The following is a 24,261-nucleotide window of genomic DNA, read 5'->3' on the forward strand; positions in this document are numbered from 1 at the left end:
TCCACGTAAGAGTCAACCTATATTTTGTACACAGCCACGGGCTCGAAATGTCAATTTCTGACAATTAGCATACTGTTAGTGTACATTATAAATGAATAGTATTAATGATAACTGCTGTAGGGTGCTTCGGTTTTAACAATTCATTCCGAGAAGCTGTTCTACTTGGTTACACGGTTCACATAATCGACGTAAGATAGATGGAGATTATTCTCGTGAGAGAACTTTCAGAGTGTTTTCCGCAGATGTATATCGTCCGAGTGACCGTCTTGCAACGCTGAACACGAGGGCAGGTGCTCAGCGAGGTGTGTCGCGCTGCTGGAAACGGCTTCCGCGACAGTAATTAGCGGGCTGGCGGCACGTAGCTTACACGTGCGGCGTCGAGTGTAAGGCGGCCGTGCTCGGCGCGTAACTGGCAGGTCAGCGGGGGAGGCTCCTAGCGCTTTAATTCAGTGCTCCACGTCGCTCCCGAGTGCCGGTAATAGCAGTTGTAGAAACAAACTGGCGCCGATTACATCTCGCCCTAATTTGACTTGCTAAGGCGGCAGCTGCGAACCCCTGTTTAGTGGGGCGGCGCGACCAGATTTTAGAACGCGCTACGTAGGTGACTTCATCGATCAGGGCTCTGTTTTCCACTTCAGAAATACACCTACCCTTTAGCGTTGGCCCATTCTTGACCAATGGTCTTGGTGACATGTTCTTCCTGCGAGTACATTCCGCTAGCTGAGAATTGTCTATGAACATCTGCGATATACCCATCTATGGGTGACATAATCTCTTCATTGGCCTCCGCATGTTAACCAGTTATAAATTGCTGTAGACGGGAATAGACAGGAGCATTCTAGATGTACGCTTCTACATCGAGACTCCGCAAAACGCCTTACGGTGTGTGGCGGATGGTAATTTGTGTACGACTGTGACACCCCCCCCCCCCCCTCCCCGCCTTTTCCTGTTCTCTCGCGAATGAAACTGCGTAATTTTCCAAGAACATCGTGACAATCGAGCAGCCATCAGTTGTATAGCAATTCCTAAGGCCGTAGTACCGTCACACTGCGATCAGAGACACAATACTAAAACTGGGTATACAGGAGGTTTAGCGGAATCGCGGAGTATCACTTACCCGTTTATAATCTGCATTTCTTCTTTGGGGTAGCAATTTTAATGGCCAGTAGTGTAATAAAATTCTTATTAAGTTTAAAATCGTTAACACTACTGAAATTCTATAGATCTGATATAATTAAATTTCCACGAGGCTTTTGAGTCTCATCTTTATCTACAGTAATGATGGAAGCTGAAGAAATGAATTAAAATTTGTGCATTGGCCAGGACCCGAACCTGGGCCTCCTTGCTAACTAGGCAGGTGTGCTAGCCTTTACCACAGATCGTTATCGTTAACAGAGCTGCACAGACTATCCTATTCCAATGCTCTCGCCAACATAATCTTCAATTCCCACCTTCAGCTTATTTTCCCCTCCTTAGATCGTCATTATATCGAAGACTCTTCGGTATTAGAATAGCACACCAGCGTAGGATGTAATGCGGAATTCCTGATGATCTAAGCGGGGAAAAACAAACTGACGATGGGAACTGAAGTTTGTGTTGGGGAGGGCATTGGACCAGGGTAGTTCATGCAGCTCTGTTAGTATAATACTGTGATGGTGTAATGGCTAGCATACCTGCCTAATAAGCAAGGTGACCTGGGTTCGGGTCCTGGCGGTGCAATAAGTTTTATTTCAATCCTTCAGCTTCCATCATTATCACAAATACCGGCAGTGTCACGTACACTCAGGTAACTTATTAAAACTATTTTCTATGCTGTAGTTCTCTAGAGCAGCTTGCTGTAAATTGTTTACTGTTGCTTGATGAATCATACTGTACCACCGGGCATTTATTAGTGTTACTGACTATCACCATTTCCACTATTTCATAATTGTGAGTGTAAAAGAAACAATGTATTTATTTTCCACCGTCTGTTCTTGAAGTGTGCTGTTCAACTGCACTGAGAGAGGTCTGGAGCTGATTAAATGCAGTGCCGTTAATATTCTGATGCGTGTTTACCAACTGATCCCTTAGTGTTTCATGTTATGTCGCGTTATTTATAAAGTGGTCCTTTGAAGGCTGATTATTTCAGGCTTTGCTGTGTCCCCCTGGATACTGGGAAAGAGTACCTTGGCCACAATCGAGAGTTTGTCACTAATTAATCACTGGTCTGCTAAGAATGGGGATTAACTTTATAGCGTCTCTCTGCACGACAGATTTACAAATTACACACGCTAGTAACAATGGTGGCGAGCTTCGCTGTTACAGAGTTACACACTAAGTACTGTGCAGTACAAGTTCGGCAGCGGTACCGTGCTATCTGCTATTTCACACCATTCTAGAGAATAGCAGTTAGCGAAATTATTTCCACTCCCGATCAAAAGTAGCGTTCTATTCAGGTACAGCAGAATACAACACGTCAGGTCGTAACTAATGTAATTAATTAACCTCCGGAATAAAAGCAAAAGCGAAATGATGGAGCACGCACAACGAGGCGAATAAAACGGGGCGGCAAGAAATATATGACGCTAACCGTATACGGGCTACCTGATTACATTATAAAAGCATGTGGCCGGAAGACAAACGAGCTGACGTCTCTCAAGGTACGCGGACTCGGTGGCACGGGATGAGGGAGCAATGCTGTTCGCAGTGCTGGTGCGTTTTTCACTCTGTTAACACAGAACCCACCGTGTGTACCACGTATTCACCTCCATAATACGTGCTAGCGAAAGCCACAAAGCCTTCTTTACGTTAATTATCTCACGGATTGTGCTGATGTGAATGTCGTGGTTATCAAGCACGAATTCCATACACGGGACTCTAAACAGGTGTACCAGTATAAATCCAACAGCTCATGGGAAAGCAGAGGAGAAAGGGAGGGGTGGGGGGGACGGATTACGAAGACTGAATCCTTGTAGAGGCTCGTCCTATGAAACCGCAAGAAATGTCAGTTATTTACTATAGTGTCATACAGGATATCTGTCCTTAAAATAGCGCTGCACAACCGAAACATCGCTCAAACCGCAAAGAATAAGAGATATGAAAACAGTGATAAAGTTTTAATAGTAAGGCATTCCACAAAAGTTCACTATAAGCTTGTATGTTCCGTCTCGCAATTTTTTCGAGAAGTCTTAAGTTTTTGACTTTGCTGCGGTTCACTTGCGGATACGTGGAGAACGACATTTGAAGTTTCTTTAATGGTAATATTTCGATGCAGCCATGCGTATTACAGACTGAATTATATTTTTTTTATATACCATTAAAGCCAGCCACTTCCAATTCTTTAAAGAATCGAACTCACATGCATAAAGCGTAGCTTCTCCTTAACTATGCATCTCTTAGCTTTTTATGATAAAGATTGGAAAAACAACAGCAATGACGTCGTCTTCTACAAAGATTTGAGTTGAAGCTCTGTTCCCGATACGTGTTGCACAAACTGTTCGATAAGCATAATGGAATAAGATGAAGTCACTGAAGCGTGTAAGCGAGATTCACGTTTTCTGCAAAGCACGATCTCGCAGGATGAGAACAGTGGACACCTATTCGATCTGCAGTAGGTTACCCCATCGCCATAATCGCAGAACACAGCTGCCAGCCTATAGTTTTGATGGGCGTGTGACACCAGTGCTTCGATCTGTTCCGAAATAAGCATTTGCTCATAGTTTCCAGCAACTTTGTAAGTCACCAAAGTACCAATGCGGTGAACCATGATTACTTACTTTTTTTTTCAACTCTGTGGCTATCGTTCAGTTAAAGATTGCTGAGAGAGACCGTGGTAAGTCACGAATACTTTTGAAAAAGTCTTTCATTCCAGACGATGTACTTATGCGTAGATAACTGGTACGGAGCTATGTCGCTTTTTAATGCTGACACTAAAACTTTTTTGGGAAGTACCCGAAAAACGTGTTAAAACTAAAAGGCAACGCCCCTGAAATCGGCTATTGCGATGTAAACAGCGCCTCGTGAAGCTCATTGCAGACTCCGTTGTGTAAAGCCTTCAGACACTTGAAATAGGCCTCCTAAGGCCCTTGTGATATACCAGAAATTGGCATACACTTACAGTCGCAGTTGGCCCTCTATCTACGCCATACGAAACAGAGCCAAGAGGAAACACGTTTCTATCTCAGTAGCGTAGAACTACCTCCTTGCTGTATATTGCGACTGAGCCTGACACGAGGACGCAAGTTCCTGGATATTACACTGCGACACCCGCATTGTCTTTCAGTTTTAAAAAATTTCTCGGTTACGTACACCGAAAGTTTTGTCGCCAAGGTTAACAAGCTGTATTTGAATTTTCAAGACCTTTGAAATGCTATTAAGGAATATATCGTTCCGATTAAAACAAGAATGCTTGTTCCAATATTTCAGCTGTACGTCATGTGGTGGAAACTTCGTTTCGACATCTTGACCCATTCACCAAATAAAACGGGCTGTTACGTACTATGCGAATTATCCTGTATATAATGTATATAACAAGCACGTTAAGCTTCTGATTGATACGTCAAATATCCACTGTCAGTCTCTCAGAACATTTTTTTTAAAAAAAAAGCATTTCAATTTGTTGACTTTAAATGACAGGTTTACTGGTTTATATGAACTATTCTTTGCGAATGTGACTTGCGGCACCTCACACACATATTGTACACTGAACTCGAGGTAGTTGAGGTCTTTGTTTGTGAGGATCTCATGACAACTTTGCTTGGACAAACTTAGTAAACAAATACGTTCTTTGTAAAGCGATTGTATGACGTCTGGCGCTGTGACTCTTTTGATGAATACTGTGAGTTTTTCGTGTGCCACAATCGATTGCAAAGTTTGCCGATTCCTCGTTCATTTAAGCATTTCACGCTTCCTCTCAAAAATTAATATGGAAACAACAGGAACAATAACGTTCTCCACTGAAGCACATGTAAATGTGTGAGTACACTCTAAGAAACACACACAATATATCGGGTGATCAAAAAGTCAGTATAAATATGAAAACTTAATAAAGCACGGAATAATGTAGATAGAGAGGTAAAAACTGACACACATGCTTGGAATGACATAGGGTTTTATTAGAACAAAAAAAGTTCACAAAATGTCCGACAGATGGTGCTGGACAGCAAAACGTCAATGACTGCGCATGACAATCGTGTATAAAAGGAGCTGTAATGAGAGAGAGAATCAGATGCGCCAGCAGTCGCAGCATGTTGACGTTACTTGAAGAGGAGCTTTTAGTGAAGCTGTATTATCAGAATGGGGAATGTGCTAGTTCAGCGTTACGATCCTATCGCCATAACGGGTAAAGGTCCGTTGGCAAATGCAGCTGTGGCGAGAATGATTTCGAAGTTCGAAGCCACGGGTTGTTTAGACGATAGACCCCGTAGTGGCCGACCGAGCACAAGGCGTACGAGTAACGCTGCTGAGACAGTCTTGTGCGCGTCGTTTGGTGATGATCGTGTGCTCAGCCGCCACTTTCGTCATGCTTGGCCTCCCAGGTCCCCAGACCTCAGTCCGTGCGATTATCGGCTTCGGGGTTACCTGAAGTCGCAAGTGTATCGTGATTGACCGACATCTCTTGGGATGCTGAAAGACAACATCCGACGCCAATGCCTCACCATAACTCCGGACACGCTTTACAGTGCTGTTCACAACATTATTCCTCGACTACAGCTATTGTTGAGGAACGATGGTGGACATATTAAGCATTTCCTGTAAAAAGGTCGAGGGGGGTCCCCCCTTTTGAGAATGTTTGGAGCATTACTGGCAGAGCCCTCCAACTGTCACGGGATTTTGAAGCTCTAACGAGTTAACTGGACAGAATTTTGCACGATATCCTTCCTATAGTTTAGACAAGAAGAGAATAGAAGCTTTCGAAATGTGGCGCTACAGAAGAATGCTGAAGATTAGATGGGTAGATCACATAACTAATGAGGAGGTATTGAATAGAATTGGAGAGAAGAGGAGTTTGTGGCACAACTTGACTAGAAGAAGGGATCGATTGGTAGGAAGTGTTCTGAAGCATCAAGGGATCACCAATTTGGTACTGGAGGGCAGCGTGGAGGGTAAAAATCGTAGAGGAAGACCAAGAGATGAATACATTAAGCAGATTCAGAGAATGTAGGCTGCAGTAGGTACTGGGAGATGAAGAAGCTTGCACAGGATAGAGTAGCATGGAGAGCTGCATCAAACCAGTCTCTGGACTGAAGACGACAACAACAAAAACATCCTTCAGAAGGAAATGCGACAACGCTACGCATCAATGCCTAGGCGAATAATTGTTTATAATGGCGCCAGAAGTGGACCAAGATGTTACTTACTAGCTCAGTTTGTGAAGCTCTCTTTCTTAAATAGATTATCCAATTTTTCTGAAAATGTGAATCATTTGTTTGTCTGCACATGTACGTCACATCTACCGATTTCCGTCTCATTCGGATAAGGTCTTCGTGTTGCGCCGTTTTTCATTGTTGGTATGTGTCTAGCTGTAGCCGCTGTAGCTGGTTGTGACCTAAAACGTTTATCTATTATGGATGAGGAACACTACGATCGCGATGAATAAAGGTTTCTTGAAATTACTGCAACGAGTCGCCTTTAGTTTTGTTCTTCAATTTTTTTAAAATTATTCCATTACCGGTTTCGAACCACCTAGCGATTCATCATCAGACGGTCCGTATTTCTTAATTGTCTGCAGCACTGTGGGAGTCGTGTAGAGTGATTAGGATCCGTTGATTGGATTTGGGCGTATCCAGTCTTCTGGAAAACATAATGAATATTTTCCAGTGACGTTAATAACGTGGAACGTATTACCCGTGGGTAAGTGTACGAAGTGCAGTACGATTGAAGTCACTGGAAAATATTCATTGTGTTATCCAGAAGACTGGATATGCCAAAATCCAACCTGCTGATACTAATCGCTCTACACGACTCGCACAGTGCTGCAGACAGTTAAGAAATACGGACCGTCTGATGATGAATCGCTAGGTGGTTAGAAACAGTAAATAGAATGGTAAAAAATTTGAAGAACAAAACAAAAGTCGACTGGTTGCAGTAATTTCAAGAAACCCTGATTGTTATCTGCTTCAGCAATCTAGATTTTTATATATTCTCTTTTCTTTATTTCTGTTGCCATGCTAGGAACTTTTTACATGCACTTGTACACTGGCAGTAATTTTGAAAATATATGCTGAACATATATCACACTTCCTTTGTCTTCGCATTTATCCTGCGTTCCTTCATTTACGCAGGGTACCTCTTAACCGGTGAGCCGACACGCGACGGCTGATCTGCAGCCTAACTGGGTTACCTGATTACCCTGCGGCGCTGCGGGGTGACGTCTGCCGTAAGTTGATTTGGCATTCGCAGCGGCCCGAAGCAGCACAGCACTACGAGAGTTGCCTCTGGCTGGGGTGCGCTTCTTAAAGCGGGGTTAGCGCTTCGTTAGGGGCGGCAACAGCTGCCGACAGCGAGGTCATCCCGCAGACCGTCACGGTCAGCTGAACTTCAGTGAAGAAACCTCAAGCAAGAGGCGTCACGGTCGCAAAGCGTGTATAACAGGAGCCGTCAAGGGCGGCCCCCTGTGGCTCTTTATTCCCGTGGTGAAGCAACGTCCATATTGGACTTCCAACTATGTCATAATTGAGGTGGACTTAAATTTCAGTTCCAGGATTAATTTAGACTGCTTCAGAGCAATGTTACGTAAGCTCCTTCTACAAGGCTGTGACAGATGACTCATTACCGTGAAAATGAGGTAGTGAAACGTCCCCTTAGAAAAATTATTGAATTACTGTGCTGCTAAACCCCTTACGTTATTTGATTTTCAAACAGCTGAGCAGAACTGAACGTACTCAGACATTTCACTCTTTACTTATTCTGATCAACACTGAACTGACACACAATATTTTTAGCGCAACGCAATCTGACTTTCAAAAATCCCTACAAAAGAATGGCCATGACTAACAATAACCTATACCTTTCATGAATCACTTACCTCACAAAAACCTTCGTTACTCGAACTACTGCAATACAGCGAGCGCCACTACTGCCAGCTAAATAAAAGATTCTAACTGCTGAAGGCACTAACTACTGATAGCATAGTTAGCAAATGAAAGATTTTGATGAAGAACAAACAAAGTATTTACCGTAATAGTGTTCAAAAATCTATCTATCTATATATATATATCAGTTCATAACAACCAGCCTAACAAATTTACTGTCTCTGGTGGACGCTCTCAAAACTCCCCCATCTCTCTACCCACATCCACCTCTGCTGGCGGCTCAACTGCGCAACGCTACTCGCTGGTAACAGCCAACTGCCCAACACTACAATAGCAAATTGCAACAATGCAAACCAGCCACAGACTGCATATAGCACAGCAAGTGATTCTCATACATAGCGCAACCTGGCGTTACCGGTAAAAAACCTAAACAGCCTACTTACAGTAGTAATACGTCTCTAAAAACCTCGATGTAAATTCTTTGTTCTACTGTAAACAGAGAGCCTTCCTGAATTCGTGTCTCCCTTACTTGCTACAGTAAATGGTTATTCGATGTAAGAGAAATTAACCGTAGATTACACATTCTTCCATACAATCTACAACACTTTAAAAGCATCCACTGGAAACCTTCTGCTGTGGAGCAAGTCAAGTTTGAAGAGCCTTTTCGTCACGAAAATATTTCATTGGTTATGCTTTCTGCACGGTCACCTTCCGTTGGAGCGGATCGCTAATACACGGACGAAAAAAAAGTCGCAACACAAGGAAGCAGTTGTGTGGCATAAATGAAAGTTGGTAGGCGCGTTTTTACATCTCAAAGATAATGTCTGCTCACATTTCGTGCCAATCGCCCGAGAGTGGCCATGGTAGCGTCGCTATGAGATGCAAATCAGGTTTGCTTTAACTGTACGCTATAATGGTCGTGAGAATAACTTACCTTTGAGGTTGGGAGTGGTGAGTTGATGTTAGGCAACGTGACTGTAAGGCGACATAGATGCCATTAGCAACATCTCACCGAGTTTGAACGAAGTCGTGTAAGAAGGCTACGAGAAGCTGGGTAATCCTTCGACGATATTGCACAAAGACTTGGCAGGAATACAACCACTGTACATGATTGCCTGGAGCGTTGGCCACGAAAGTGTACGGTCGCAAAATGACTGAGCTACGGACAGCCACAAGGTGCTAACGAGAAGGTAGACCACGGTGTTGGGCGTATGGTTCTGGCACATCGTAATGCATTTGCTGCACTAATCTGAGAAGCTGCTGGTAACACAGTGACACAACGAACTGTTACCAATCGGTTACTTCATGGACAGCTCCGAGCCAGACGCCCTGTAGCGCGTATTCCACTCGCACCAAACCACCGCCGTTTTCGACTTCAGTGGTGACACGTGAGAGCTCAATGGAGGGCAGGGCAGAAGTCTGTTGTGTTTTCTGATGAAAGCTGGTTCTGTCCAGATGGTTCAAATGGGGCTGAGCACTATGGGACTTAACATCTGAGGTCATCAGTCCCCTAGAACTTAGAACTACTTAAACCTAACTAACCTAAGGACATCACACAACACCCAGCCGTGACGAGGCAGAGAAAATCCCTGACCCCGCCGGGAATCGAACCCGGGAACCCGGGCGTGGGAAGCGAGAGAGGGCCTGCGACCAACCTGTCAGCGTGCTAGGCACACAGGACCTACACTTCCAGTTATGGTCTGTGGTGCGATTTCGTATGATGGACACAGGTACTCTCGTGGTTATCCCCCACACCTTGCCTGCAAATTCGTGCGTCAATGTGCTGATTCCACTTCTTGTGCTGCCTTTCATGAACAGCATCGTAGGCGGTATTTTCCAACAGGATAAAGCTCGCCCACATACCGCTATTGTAATGGAACATGCTGACACAGTGTCGGCATGTTTCTTTTCCTGCTAGGCCACCGATCTGTCTCCAATCGAGCACATGTGGGACACCATCGGACGACAACTCCAGCGTAATCCACAAACAACAGTAACCCTCGCTGCATTGACCGACCAAGTGCAACAGGCATGGAACTCCGTCCCACAAACTGGCATCCAGCACCTGTGCGTTTGCATACTTGCATTCAACATTCTGGCAGTCACATCTGTTGCTGATGTACCAGCATTTCACATTTGCAATGGCTTATCTCGCACTTGCATTAACATCTGATCTTGCAGTGTTAAATAGCCGGCCGGGGTGGCGCTACAGTCTGGAACCGTGCGACCGCTACGGTCGCAGTTTCAAAACCTGCCTCTGGCATGGATGTGTGTGATATGCTTAGGTTAGTTAGGTTTAAGTAGTTCTAGGGGACTGGTGACTTAAGAAGTTAAGTCCCATAGTGCTCAGTGCCATTTGAACCATAACTTAAATATGTTACCTAGACAAATGTATTCCGAAAATTTCATTAGCCTAAATTAATCATTTTTTAGTGTTATGGAATTTTTTCCTTCAGTGCGTATCACTATTACAACTAATGTTTTCTGTCTTAAGCATGCTGCAGTATGAGAGTGTTCTACGTCAGAAGCATTTCGCGTTTATTTCTTAAGCGTGATCAGCGGTCGCATACACTATAGATAGTGAAGCTAATCCGTCTCTAAATTTCCGCTATGTTTAGATTAAAAACAATTTTTCGTGCTGCTGAGTGAAAAACAGGTGCAACTATGGAAAATTTAGTATAAAGGCAACGTATGTAGAGTATTACAGAAGTAATTTGAGTGTAAAAAGTGAATATACAACAATAGAAAAAGGGGGGTTCGTAATCGCGAACAGATCACGAATGGTGAAATAGCGACCATGTTTTAGAGAGCTCAGTCCCTGATAACAACGAGGGATTAACTAATCTTTGGTACTTAAAAGAAGAAAAAAGACTTCTGCAAGGTGAGAGGTGTAAGCACGATATGCTCTGACCTTAGAGTGAGGCCACTGATCAGTTTGTTTTCTCTGATCAGTACAGTGCGAACAATCATTGTCAGGTTGTGGGACAGCCTGGCGCAGCCTTTTGGGTCGTGTTTTCTTCGACTGCAACCGCAAAATATTTCAGTTATTTGTAACAAATGTCAGCAGTGTTGACTGCACTTCCAAAAATAAATTTGTAGTACCTAATTTTCTCTTTATCCCATCTAGTAATGAAATTGTACAACCAATCAAACAGGAACGAGCAAAGATGTACATGTGCCCTGTTGCAGATTTTTGTTATTTCCCCTTTGGGCATTCGATACGCGTAGTCTTTTTTTTTTACGCTTTGCCATTTCTTTAGCACATTTGCAAATTCTCAGGTATACTGACAAAGGTATTACAGAATTAAAGCAATTAAATAGTCTTCGCCAATGCCTAAAAGTCTCCCTGAACGTGAAGAACCAGATGATACAAAACGAACCAATTTGGAACTAGAAAATAACTTCGTTGCATTTATTCCACTGATGTCCTCTCCAAATATGGTCCCAGTGTGTCGAGCTGCATCGACTGTTAAGAGACTGATGGCTGACATTTCGAACAGTTTATGAATTATTAAGTTGTTGATATGAAGTTATAATTCATTTACGATCGTTAGTTCATTACCTCAACCTACTCAGTTTACTATTTTCTGTTTTTCGACTGTAAAGGTTTGGAACATCCCCCGCCTGTTTTTTGTTACAGACTGGCGTGGACAGAACACAATATTAAGAAATAGTTCTAAACAACGGATTCATTTTGAGTTGCAATGAAGAACCTTCATCTGAAGATAAAAACATCAAAAGAATTTGATAATGGGAAAAATACGTTATCGCCAGGATTCCACAAAACGTGTCTGGTGGAACGTCAAAGAATATTACACTGAACGAAAGCAGACTAAAATTATTTAGATGTTCAAATAGTGGTCTGCGAACTGCTACAAAATTTCCTTAAAAAAAGGGATCAAGAGTACAAACTGCAAGTTGAGCAATAGCACAAAAAACGTAGATAAACTAAGGAAACAGGAAGATCGTAGTTTATGTTTCAAAAGCTGAATACCTTAAAGGCCGTCGACCGTTTACTGTCATGGCATTGTTGGAAACAGAGTACTCTTCTAGTTGAAGCCCTGTCCCCTGCCATATTATGACTATACAACCCGCTTAAGTGAAGTGCTCGATAAGTTGCCTAGGCTCCGTTGGTTGGAACGCAGTAGTCCGACTCGCCGCTAGATAGCAGGCAGGAGAGCGACGGAGGCGACACGCACGAGCGCAGTGTGAACTAGCTTCAAACCTTAAACAGCTGGAATATTAACGCTGGGTTCTTGGTCAATGCAGTCCCAATACGCAATACACGTGTGCCGCAGATGTCGAATGATTGCAAAACCAGCGTTGACAATACGACGTGGTCGGTAACGACAGAACAGCCTTCAGCGCATATCGCTGTATCAGCTTCTAGATGAAAATGCACACCTCCTTCTAGCACTTCAGCATCTGTAATTTGTAATCAAAACGTTGCCTGCAGAACTTTTCATCTTGGCTTTTCTGTACGGAGTTTCTGTTAGCTTTCTGGTTTTTCACGTTACATCTGACAATCGTTCCGTCTTGCAGTTTCGTAACGACACTACTATGTATCGTATAGTTGAGCGTGGTGGTTGATGATATAGGTCACATATTTTGTTGGTTGTCACAACTGTTATGCCAATTTAATTGTATTCTGAAAGCAAGGAAGGTTGAAGTTTAATGTCTCGCCAACAACGAGCTTACGAGAGAGACGTAGCAGCACCTTGGCGACAAAAATGGAGGATGAAATCGAGTATGATGATTCGTCTAGACTGATGTAGGAAAATAACGGAAATCATAAGTCAGTTTGGCTGGATGGGCTCTAAACAAATGTGTATGCAATGAACTACCACTGTGCCAACCCGTAGGTAATTTTATAATTTGAACTAAGGAAGCATAATGCGTGTGAAATGTGTAGAAAGGAAGTACAAAATTGTTTTGTAGCGAAAAGTCGTGTTTGTGACGTATCGCTCGTTACTGATCATGCTTAATGAGAACGTTAAAAAAACTCAGGGTTTTTTCCAGCATATAATTACGGCGTGATAATTCATTGCACAGAAGACACAATTAAAATGATAACAATCGCAAAGTAATATGTTCAAGACACTTTGTGAGGTCACATTAACACTCCTTGAGCTGAAGACGAAAGACAGATCGTGTATTTGTCAGTGTCTTCTTTTTTTTGTGACAGAATCTGTTTGTCCAAATTATCACATTCCTTTTCAGTTGCCTATTACCTATGTGCATGTGGTAAAAGCTTTGACAAAGTGTGCTTCTTTGGAAGATACACTTCAAAACGTGTAATTGTTGAGAAAAATGCAGTACTATCCATCCGAAGACAATGACCACTTTAGTGTAACAGGGTTATTGGATCAGGGGAATGCGTTGAACGTCGTGGAGCGTCTGGTTAAATACAGGGCTGAAGAATGGCCCAAGGGTCTTAAAGGTAAATGTAGAGTCTCCAACATCGAAAACAGTCAATTTCCTTGATGAAATATTGTATCTAATTTCATATTTCATTAGCTCATAATGACATAGTTACTGTAACAACATTAAAATATTTAGTCGCTATCATATAGATATTAGATTGCTCAAATGGTGTTTTATACGTGTAGTGGCTCATTTACAGAAAAGTCACAGTTTTTTTCCTCTTTTCTGTTTTGCATGTTGGAATGTGAAGTCCATTCTGTAGTTCAGAACCGTCGATATATCAACATAATGGTGGGTGCGTGATTTCCGACAATATGACTGAATAAAATATTACCCCGCTTCCACGAGATTCGTTGTTTCTTGATAAACATCCGACCAAAAGTAGCCGATGTATAACTATTTGATGCGCCTGGAAGGCCGGGAACATTTTATTCAGCGTAACGTTGGCTTTGGTTGTAGAAGCATTCATACGGTCGTCGCTGGCAGGCTAACGGAAAATCTCTGTCTTCTGGAATTGAAGTAGTGACTCATTTACAGGCGGGAACGAAAATTAAATATAACAAAAGGAGACTATGGTGTAGAAACCAGTCAGCTACCATGGGTGGCGAAGGATGTCGGAACGCGAGGTCCAGAAGTTGTTAATGTGCGTTCTCGAAAGCAACTACTTTTAGGGTGCAAGTCATATCGTTGGAAGTTTAAACATAGCCAATGTGTTTCCGTTGTCGTATCACTCTGGTTAGCACAGTCAGCTGAGAAAAATGGTCACTGCTGATAAGGTAACTTGTTATAACTCGTTATCGTCCTGTCGATCTATTTCGCTGTGCTGATTTTTTATTTCACGAAACGGATTGACTGAGCGTATCAACGAAAGTGACAAGCTGTCTCGGGAACCGAGTGACCAGGATGAGTCGTGAATGGCATAGCTACTGTTGCTGCAATTACAGCACGACAACGCGACAACCCACACGTTCGGAATTGCTACATAGTGGCTCCAGGAACTCTTCTGAGTTTAAACACTTCCGCTAGCCACCAAACTCTCCAGACACGAACGTTGTAGAGCGTATCTGCAACGTGCTGTTCAGAAGAGCTCTCCACACCCTGGTACTCTTATGGATTCATGGACAGTCCCACTGGATTCATGGTGTCAGTTCCCTCCAGCACTTCTCCAAACATTAGCCGAGTCCATGCCACGTCGTGCTGCGGCACTTCTGCGTGCACAATATTAGGCAGGTGTACCAGTTTCTTTGGCTCTTCAGTGTATGTTCCAAGTTTCATCAAGCTTTTGTACTCCAGTGTTGTATTTGTAACGATGACTGACGTGTTATGATACTCTGCGAGATGAGTTAGAGTTAAAAGCTGCTATGTAATTGAGAGGGAAATATCGTCACACTTAATGCAACCGCTCTTTTATGAACTGTCCGTGTATAACTACATAAAAACTGAAGAGTGAATATCAAGTATCAAGTTCCAGAAGAGAGATGTTGTTGTTGTGGTCTTCAGTCCTGAGACTGGTTTGATGCGGCTCTCCATGCTACTCTATCCTGTGCAAACCTCTTCATCTCCCAGTACCCACTGCAACCCACGTCCTTCTGAATCTGCTTAGTGTAGTCATCTCTTGGTCTCCCTCTACGATTTTTACCCTCCACGCTGCCCTCCAATGCTAAATTTGTGATCCCTTGATGCCTCAAAACATGTCCCACCAACCGATCCCTTCTTCTAGTCAAGTTGTGCCACAAACTCCTCTTCTCCCCAATCCTATTCAATACTTCCTCATTAGTTATGTGATCTACCCACTTAATCTTCAGACCACTGGCGACAACATCGATGTACTGTGGAGACCTCACGCCCCACGTGTTGAACAATTCGGCGATACGTCCACCCGGTCTCCCGCATGCCCACTATACGCCCTCGCTCAAAGTCCGTCAACTGCACATACGGTTCACGTCCACGCTGTCGCGGCATGCTACCAGTGTTAAAGACTGCGATGGAGCTCCGTATGCCACGGCAAACTGGCTGACACTGACGGCGGCGGTGCACAAATGCTGCGCAGCTAGCGCCATTCGACGGCCAACACCGCGGTTCCTGGTGTGTCCGCTGTGCCGTGCGTGTGATCATTGCTTGTACAGCCCTCTCGCAGTGTCCGGAGCAAGTATGGTGGGTCTGACACACCGGTGTCAATGTGTTCTTTTTTCCATTTCCAGGAGTGTATTTTGGGGTTTAGAAAAACTCATCCTTTTGGACAACATGACCTCTATGGCTGGTTTATGTTTGCGGCACCCTTTACGTTTCGTCATTTTTCCTGCCATCTGAAACACAACACTGACAAAGGATTTTCTTAGACAGCACGTATGCCCTATAGAAATCATTATTCAAAATATTTGATTTAAAGCTAAAAAATAATTTTAAAAAATAAAACTAAACATTTATTCTGAGTAATTTTGAAACCGGCGTACCTTCGCTTCCCATTTACACAGCACGGTCATGAATATGGTAGAATTAAATTATTATAGTTTCTATAAGCAAAAATATAAAGACAGTAATTGGCATGTAGTGTTACTGTTAATATGGGATATTCAACATTGATATCGAAGTGGTATTGCTCATTAGGAACATTCTTCGCCTTTTTTTTTTACCATGCTGCATGCAAACCGATTTTAGCAGCGTCTTAGCAACACATGCAGGAGAACATCATAATTATTCCTTCATCAGAGCATAATAATTATACACTGAAAAGCCAAAGAAAGCGGTACACCTGTCCAATATCGTGTAGAGCCCCGCAAGCTCACAGAAGTGCCGCAACACGACATGGAATGCCCTCGACTAATGTCTGAAGTAGTGGCGGAGGGAAGTGACACTCTGAAGCCTGCAATGTCATCCATAAATCCGTAAGAGTACGAAGGGGTGGAGATCTCTTCTGAGTAGCACGTTGCAAGGTATCCCAATTATGCTCAATAATGTTCATGTCTGGGGAGTTTGGCGTCCAGCGGAAGTGTTTAAACTCAAAAGAGTCTTTCTGGAGCCACTCTATAGCAATTCTGGAAGTGTGTGGTGTCCCATTGCCCAAGTCCGCCGGAATGCACAATCGACACGAATGGATGCAGGTGATGAGGCAGGATGCTTTCGTACGTGTCACCTGTCAGAGTAGTATCTAGACGTATCAGGGATCCCATATCATTCCAGCTGCACACGTTCCACACCATTACAGAGCCTCCACCAGCTTGAACAGTTCCCTACTGACATACAGGGTCCATGGATTCATACGGTTGTTTCCACACCAGTACACGACCATCCGCTCGATACAATCTGAAACGAGACTCGTCCGATCAGGCAATATGTTTACAGTCATCGACAGTCCAATGTCGCTGTTGACGGGCCCAGGCGAGGTATAAAGCTTTGTGTCGTGCAGTCATCAAGGGTACACGAGTAGGCCTTCGGCTCCGAAAGCCCACATCGATGATGTTTCGTTGAACGGCTCGGACGCTGACACTTGTTGATGACCCAACACTGAAATCTGCAGCCATTTACGGGAAGGTTGCACTTCTGACTCGTTGAACGATTCTCTTCAGCTGTCATTGGTCCCGTTCTGCAAGATCTTTTTCCGGTCGCAGCGATATCGGAGATTTGATGTTTCACCGGATTTCTGGTACTCACGGTACACTCGTGAAATAGTCGTATGGGAAAATCCCCACTTCATCGCTACCTCGGAGATGCTGCCTCTCATCACTCGTGCGCCGACTATAACACCACGTTCAAACTCGCTTAAATCTTGATAACCTGCCATTGTAGCAGCAGTAACCGATCTGACAACTGCGCCAGACACTTGTTGTCTCTTATAGGCGTCACCGACTGCAGCAACGTATTCTGCTTGCTTACATATCTCTGTATTTGAATACGCCTGGCTGTACCAGTTTCTTTGTCGCTACAGAGTGGATTAATTTTACTTACGTTATACAGCTTCAGTATCCATTCAAGCTTGAAGTCAGAAAAACTCAAAACTTGTGACATCTTCAGGAAGACCACCGGCCGTTGTCGAGGAATGAACGTTACTGCATTCTCCGTCAGTTTCGCTTCAGCAGCAGGTGCAATGTTTCCTAACTAATGGCACCTTCACACAGAGAGAACACATTTGTATTTCGCATTAGGCAAGTATTCCACATTCGAACACCTTACCCTACTTATTTCAGTAATATTTTTGTCGTATGATACAAAACAAAAAATGCAAAATGCACTCTTTACACTTTTGTTGATTTTACTTACTTGGTACAATGAGTGATTCTGTCGAGTAGTCGAAAAGAAGACGCGAGGATCTCCGTACGAGGGAGAGAGTGGTGTAAGGGAACTGTTGCCGAACACAGTCCAATCCAGATCTCACGCTTTCCTTTCATACATCTCTCCCCTCTTCCCAAATCCTTTTCCTTGTTTCTTCTTATTATTATTATTCTTCTTCTTGTCACTCTGCTTCCCCTATTTTTGACCTTCCTCATTTTTTTTAGTCACAAAAAATGCACTCGCACGGGAAGGCGATGAGGACACACAAGCCGACTGTCGTACTCTGGTGACGCCATTGTGTTAATAGATGGTACTTCTGTTGCCTTCCACGCGTCACTGCTGTTGAACGTTGCTTATTCAGCTCACTTTTACGTCAGTTTCCCTTCACAAGTACAGGAAAGTGTCCATAATAGCCACCTACTCCATCGCCCTTTCCTCAAATGGCGCTCAAGCAAAATTAGATTGATTGCTTACTCACTTTACCACAAACCTTTTCCTTTCACCACAAACCTTTTTCTTTCAAATTAATTCCCTCCAAAATCATTTACTAGAACTAAGACATGCACACCACAAGGTGTTGCCACTCCAACTGCACACGCTACATCTTTTGTTAGTTTTAGTAAGCAGCACACATTTTGGTTGGTGTTCAATGTAAACAAATGTCACACATCAGACAAATTAGGTGACTGAGCCTAAACTGTTCGTCAACACGAGCAGTCAATCAAATGCCTATGAGCCCTTACCTGGAGCGACTTGTGGTGGAACGAGCACGTAATGTAGTCGCGCGGAAGGCAGTTACCCATTTATTCGCTTGAGTGCTAGACAACTGTGAGCTATTGAAAATGCGGGTACTTATAAAATTAATCAATTTATGGGCATTGTTATTATCTATTTTAACCATGCTCGGTTTGAGGAAGCGAGAGAAACATAAAAGAGAAAAGTTGCAAAATTCGTCACAGATTTGTTGACCTGTGCAAGAGCGTCTCTGGAAAATCTGTGTGTATGCCGGAAGAAGAAAATTATGTTCTCGTATCATAAGCACCACACGAAGTAATCTTTATAGTAAAATTATGAAAACTAGGGTTATAGCTCCTAGAAAGTTTGAAGCAAACAAATCGTCGACATCAAGGCCTCTGTCGTTAGAGACTGAACAGTCGGTCAGTTGGGAGATGATGGGAATGGATTCAGACAGTGACTCTGTAAGCCACCTTACAATGTGTGGCGGAGGCTACTTTGTGTTCCACAGTCAATTCATCCGTTCCTCTTATAATGGTGAAGAACGATTGCTAGTAAGATTCCATGTTGGCTCGAATCTCACTAATTTTATCTTCGTGGTCCTTTTAGCGAGATGTACGTCGGAGCAAGGAATATACTGGTTGACTCTTCTAGGAACATACATTCTCGGAGCTTTAATAGTAAAGCACACCGTGATGCATGGCTCTGAGCACTATGGGACTCAACTGCTAAGGTCATAAGTCCCCTAGAACTTAGAACTACTTAAACCTAACTAACCTAAGAACATCACACACATCCATGCCCGAGGCAGGATTCGAACCTGCGACCATAGCACCGTGATGCACAACGACTCTCTTGCAACATATGCCACTGGGGTTGGTGAGCATCTTGGTGACGCTCTCGCACTTACTAAATGACTCTGTAACGAAACGCGCTGCTCTTCTTTGGATCTTCTCTTTTTTTTCTCCATAAATCCTGTCTGGTACATATCCCAGTGATAGTTTTGCAGGTTGCGTACTTTGTGGGTCGACCATGTTTCCTAAGGATTCTTCCAATGATTCTCAGTCTTTAGTTTTATATGGTTGTTTGACTTTAAATCGCTCCGTAAACACATTCGTCGATATTTCGTGAATATGAATGCGTCCAACGATTGTACCGTAATTGCCTATCGTACAGTAACCAATCTCTCTGTTTGTGTGTTCGCAGTACGTTACATTTGTTTATGTTGAGGGTCAGTTGCAAGGTCTTCCTGTATTTCTCTACGTTTTTTTTCCACCGTGACTGTTCTGTATACAACAACATCTTCCATTAAAAACCTCATGGCGCTGTCGGCGTTACTAATAGCTCAATTTCATGTCCTGCGAAAAGCAATAGTCCCATAGCATTTCCTTGCGTAGTTTTAAGTCTGAAGACTTCTCCAAGTTGAGAGTGACATGCTATGTTCTGTGTGCGTTAATTCTTGTTGCTCAGAAACTCCGTACGGTCGTATTTTGTTCATCAATTAGTAATGCGAGATTTTGTCAAGGGCCTCCCAGAAGTCAAAGAACATGACACTACGTTGGATGGATTATTGGCTTTGGGGTTACCTGAAGTCGCAAGTGTATCGTGATCGACCGACATCTCTAGGGATGATGAAAGACAACATCCGACGCTAATACCTCACCATAACTCCGGACAAGCTTTACAGTGCTGTTTACAACATTATTCCTCGACTACAGCTGTTGTTGAGAAATTATGGTGGGCATATTGAGGATTTCCAGTAAAGAACATCATCTTTGCTTTGTCTTAGTTTGTTCTGCTAATTATTGTTATTCTGATCAGATAAAAAGCCATCTGTCGCACATTTTTTGAGCTTTTGTATTTTTTTGGTTCTAATAAAACCTCACGTCATTCCAACCATGTGTCTCAATTTGTACCTCTCTATCTACATTATTCCGTTATTTATTCAGTATTGAAATTTATACTGACTTTTTGATCACCCGGTGAAATATATATATAAGTTGGATTAAGTAGTGTGTAAGCTTAGGGACAGCAGTTTGGTTCCATAGGAACTTACCACAAATTTTCTGGGCCTCGTGGACGAACAGAGCGAGCTGGGTTTCACACGATCGTTGATTTCGGAATCCATCTTGATTCCTTTATGAGCTTTCATCTACAACTGGAATACCAAAAAGGGAAACTAGACTGTTGGCTTGCGAGCTAGAGGGAGAAGTAGAGGAATCTATATGAGTTGTTTCCATGATATCTCACGGGAAAGCGAGTTAGTAACATTCACACAGACACGAGACATGCGCTTATTGAAACCGAATTTAACAAACTGTGCTATGGAAGGACCGAACGATGGGATATAGTCAAAAGTATGGGTTAGTAGACGATATTGGAGAACTTTTTAAAATATCTGTTAGTAAAACAAAGTTCACGGTAGCTGAGAGGGGGTGAAAGGTGTGTTAGTAAACAAAGCGAGCACACTGAACGAGACATCGGGTACCCACGGAGCAGGGTGCATTACAGTGAGCAACGATCAGCTAAGCAGCCAGGACATACATACGGTGGCGCTGCAGCACATACACGACGCGTTAGGTGTCTGTGGTAGGGGCTGTGGTGGTAGTGAGGGGTCCCATGCAGTGCTGACACCTTACCGGCGTTAGGTGGCTGTTGCAGGCGGCTGCCGCGTCCCGGCTTTCAGCCGTCGCCGTGGTTGTGGTTGTGGTTGTGGTTGTGGTCGCGGCGGCCGCACAGCCCGGCGCCTCGCAGGCGCCTGACGGGTCATCTTTCAAGAAGGCCGCGGCCACGCTCGGGAAGGTGGCCAGCCTGCGCTCCTGCCATTGCCGGTGGATGCGGAGGGACGTGTCCTCGAATCTTTCGCGCGCTGTCGGCCTGTCCTGCAAAGGACCCCCTGCCGTCAGCGCCCACACTTCGCTACCCACGTAGGCTGCAAACCCTCCGTGTCTCAGACACCTCTCGCGGTCTTCCAGAAGTGATTGACGATTAACAGGAGGGAGATGGTTAAAAAAAAAAAAAAAAAGAAAAGCAACAGACGAGCATAAACTTTGGTACCAACACTAATCCTTGCGGGTATCCTTCTTTCTGTGTGTGTGTGTGTGTGTGTGTGTGTGTGTGTGTGTGTGTGTGTGTGTGTGTGTGTGTGTGTGTGTGTGTTTTTATGAGTTTGTTCTTCAGTTAAATACACTTTAAGACACGAAAAAGGCGCACCATGAAGGACTTATCCGAATGGGATGGAAATCAGTAGTTGCCATGTACATGTACAGACAAAAATTTTCAGAAAAAATGGATCGTTTTTTCAAGAGAAAGAGCTATACGAATTGAGCAAGTCCACCTCTGGCCCTTACGCAAGCAGTTATTCGGTTTGCCATTGACTCAGAGTTTCTGGATGTCCTCCTGGGGGACATCGTGCCAAATGCTGTCGAACTGGTGCGTCACATCATCAAAATTCCGCGATTGTTGGAGAGACCTACCCATAATCACATCCGGCGACCATCTTGGCCAAGGTAGGGCACGAAGACAAGCAGTTAAATCTCTCGCAATGTGCGGGCGGACGTTATCTTGCTGAAATGTAAGCCCAGGATTGCTTGCTATGAAGGACAACAAAACGCGACGTAGAATATCGTCGACGTACTGTTGTGCCGTAAGGGTGCTGTGGATGGCAACCAAAGAGGTTCTGATACAAAAAAACAGTCACCAGAGATCACCACCACTTGTTGTCGGGCCGTATAGCGGGCGGCACTCAAGTTGCTATCTCACTGCTATCCAGGGCATCTCCAGACACGTCTTCTCTGGTCTTCGAGGCTCAGTTCGAATCTGTACTCATCACTGAAGAAAAATTCTGCCCCATTCAATGAAACTCCATGCCCTAAACGTGCCTGGAGCCACCACAGATACTGGTGGGATACCAACCTAGCTGTCCCCTGCCAGCGACGAAGTCACCATTTCATTCAGAACTTTGCCACCACAACATCACTGAAGTACAGATTATTGAAACCTTCTATAAGGCTATGTTTTCACACTCCTGATTAATTAGAGATGAATCTGCCCGCTGATTGAGGATCGGTGTATTTTTAATTAGATAGTATAAATTATCAAGGCTGAAGAAGGCCAAACGTGCGACAAACAATTTGAAAACGAAAGTCTGATTTCCTTGACATCAGTTCGTTTTCTGGGGTACTAAAGTTAACACATGTTCTAGCTTTCCAATTTTAAAATGATTGTGTGAGGTATTGCAGACGATCTTCACTGTTGGAAATGAAAGCACTTCCTGCGCCACCACACGCATGCAGCCTGGCAATTTATGGAACAGGAAACGATGTTTTTCTCAAGAAATTTACCACCTAATCTCCTAGAGCCTTTTCTCAAGGTCAAAATGGTTCTGATTTCAAACGTATATTGCATGATAAAATTTTTTGGTACCTTACTGTATACATGTCACAAATAGTAATGTCGAAAATAGGAGTGAGACGAAAATGTTCAGATAAAAGTTAAATGAGGGCTCTATCATGGTTAATGGGAAGAAACGCGCAACCGAAGAGAATGAAAGGCATTGTACGGCAGATGACACCTTAGGAGCAACGTATGTTTTCAAGATCAGTACAAAATATGACCAAGGCATGAGATGCATGTTACAAGTTTTTCCAGTGTTCTTCCTTTTGTTGCTCTAGAGACCGTTGTCTCACTGCTAATAACCCGTTATGCTGTGACGGATAAGGGAGTTCTACTTCTGTAGACGACAGTCACTGCGACGGAAGACCGATCAAACGTGGTTACATTCTGATTTTTCCTCTTTGCTTGCCTAATTCAATAGGGTAGACAGTGTAATTAGTAAAATCCGCAACATTAGAGACAGAGCACAGAAAGTCAAGGAAAAACGCTGAGAAGAAGCTACGAAGATCTTTTTGAGGAATCATCCTGACATTCGTTTGAACTGAACCAGAAAAAAACCTCCTAAAGGAGTCTAGCCTACTAGCATTATATCTTACCAATTGCATCATTTTATTCGGCACATAATGCAATTAGTATCACATGGAACATGGGTCGTGAATTGCAATTTGTTCCAATAGTTGGTCATCAGATTTAGCACATTTAATATCTCTTTATGCAAAGTTTCACTGCAAATCTATAAGAATCGTTCGATTACTCTCCTCTTTTCAAGAAGTGTCCGATGTTCTTAAAATAAGCACACAGCACCACATAAACTTATCTTCTTTAATATTTCGATACATAAGTAAGTTCAAGTTTTAAATGTACTCCAAAATATTGGCTCCCGTAGAAAATATTGGTTTGATTTTTCAAACTATTTCCAGTGTGAGAGGTGTTCACAATCGTGTATCATAGCAAATCAATTGGTTCAAAATGGCTCTGAGCACTATGGGACTTAACTTCTGCGGTCATCAGTCCCCTAGAACTTAGAACTACTTAAACCTAACTAACCTAAGGACATCACACACATCCATGGCCGAGGCAGGATTCGAATCTGCGACCGTAGCAGTGCCGCGGTTCCAGACTACAGCGCCTAGAAGCGCACGGCCACCGCGGCCAGCAACAAATTAATTACTGTGATTTTTCATTTTTTTTAGGAATGTTGAATTATATTTCCGTACTTTAGACCTCTATACTGAGAAAAGATATCAACGAAAGTTTAAAAACGCCAGGAACTGACAGGTCTTCCGTGGCGAAAGCTGGCGGCGTCGAGTTGCAAGCTATTCTATTTCATGACGTGACACAGCGTGCCGCCGTATATCTCCACTCCGCCTTTTTTTCTGTTATCTGCTGGCACAGTATGAAAAAAAAAAGAGAGCGCCATGCCCAT

The 24,261-nt window shown here is 43.5% G+C and overlaps 1 protein-coding gene across 2 annotated transcripts in view; it reads right to left on the bottom strand.

The window, feature by feature from the left end:
• Nucleotides 1-24,261, bottom strand: part of LOC126272437 (tensin) — a 2,382,193-nt gene that overhangs the window by 826,248 nt on the left and 1,531,684 nt on the right. Inside the window, exon 2 of one of the 2 annotated variants that reach the window (XM_049975309.1) lies at nucleotides 21,080-21,322. The exons of the other annotated variant lie outside the window; for it this stretch is intronic. Coding sequence (XP_049831266.1) covers nucleotides 21,080-21,322 — 243 coding nt within the window. The remainder of the gene's footprint in view (nucleotides 1-21,079; nucleotides 21,323-24,261) is intronic. 2 annotated transcript variants of the gene reach the window in all.

The sequence above is a fragment of the Schistocerca gregaria genome, chromosome 5 (genome assembly GCF_023897955.1).
Source record: "Schistocerca gregaria isolate iqSchGreg1 chromosome 5, iqSchGreg1.2, whole genome shotgun sequence".
Taxonomy (NCBI): domain Eukaryota; kingdom Metazoa; phylum Arthropoda; class Insecta; order Orthoptera; family Acrididae; genus Schistocerca; species Schistocerca gregaria.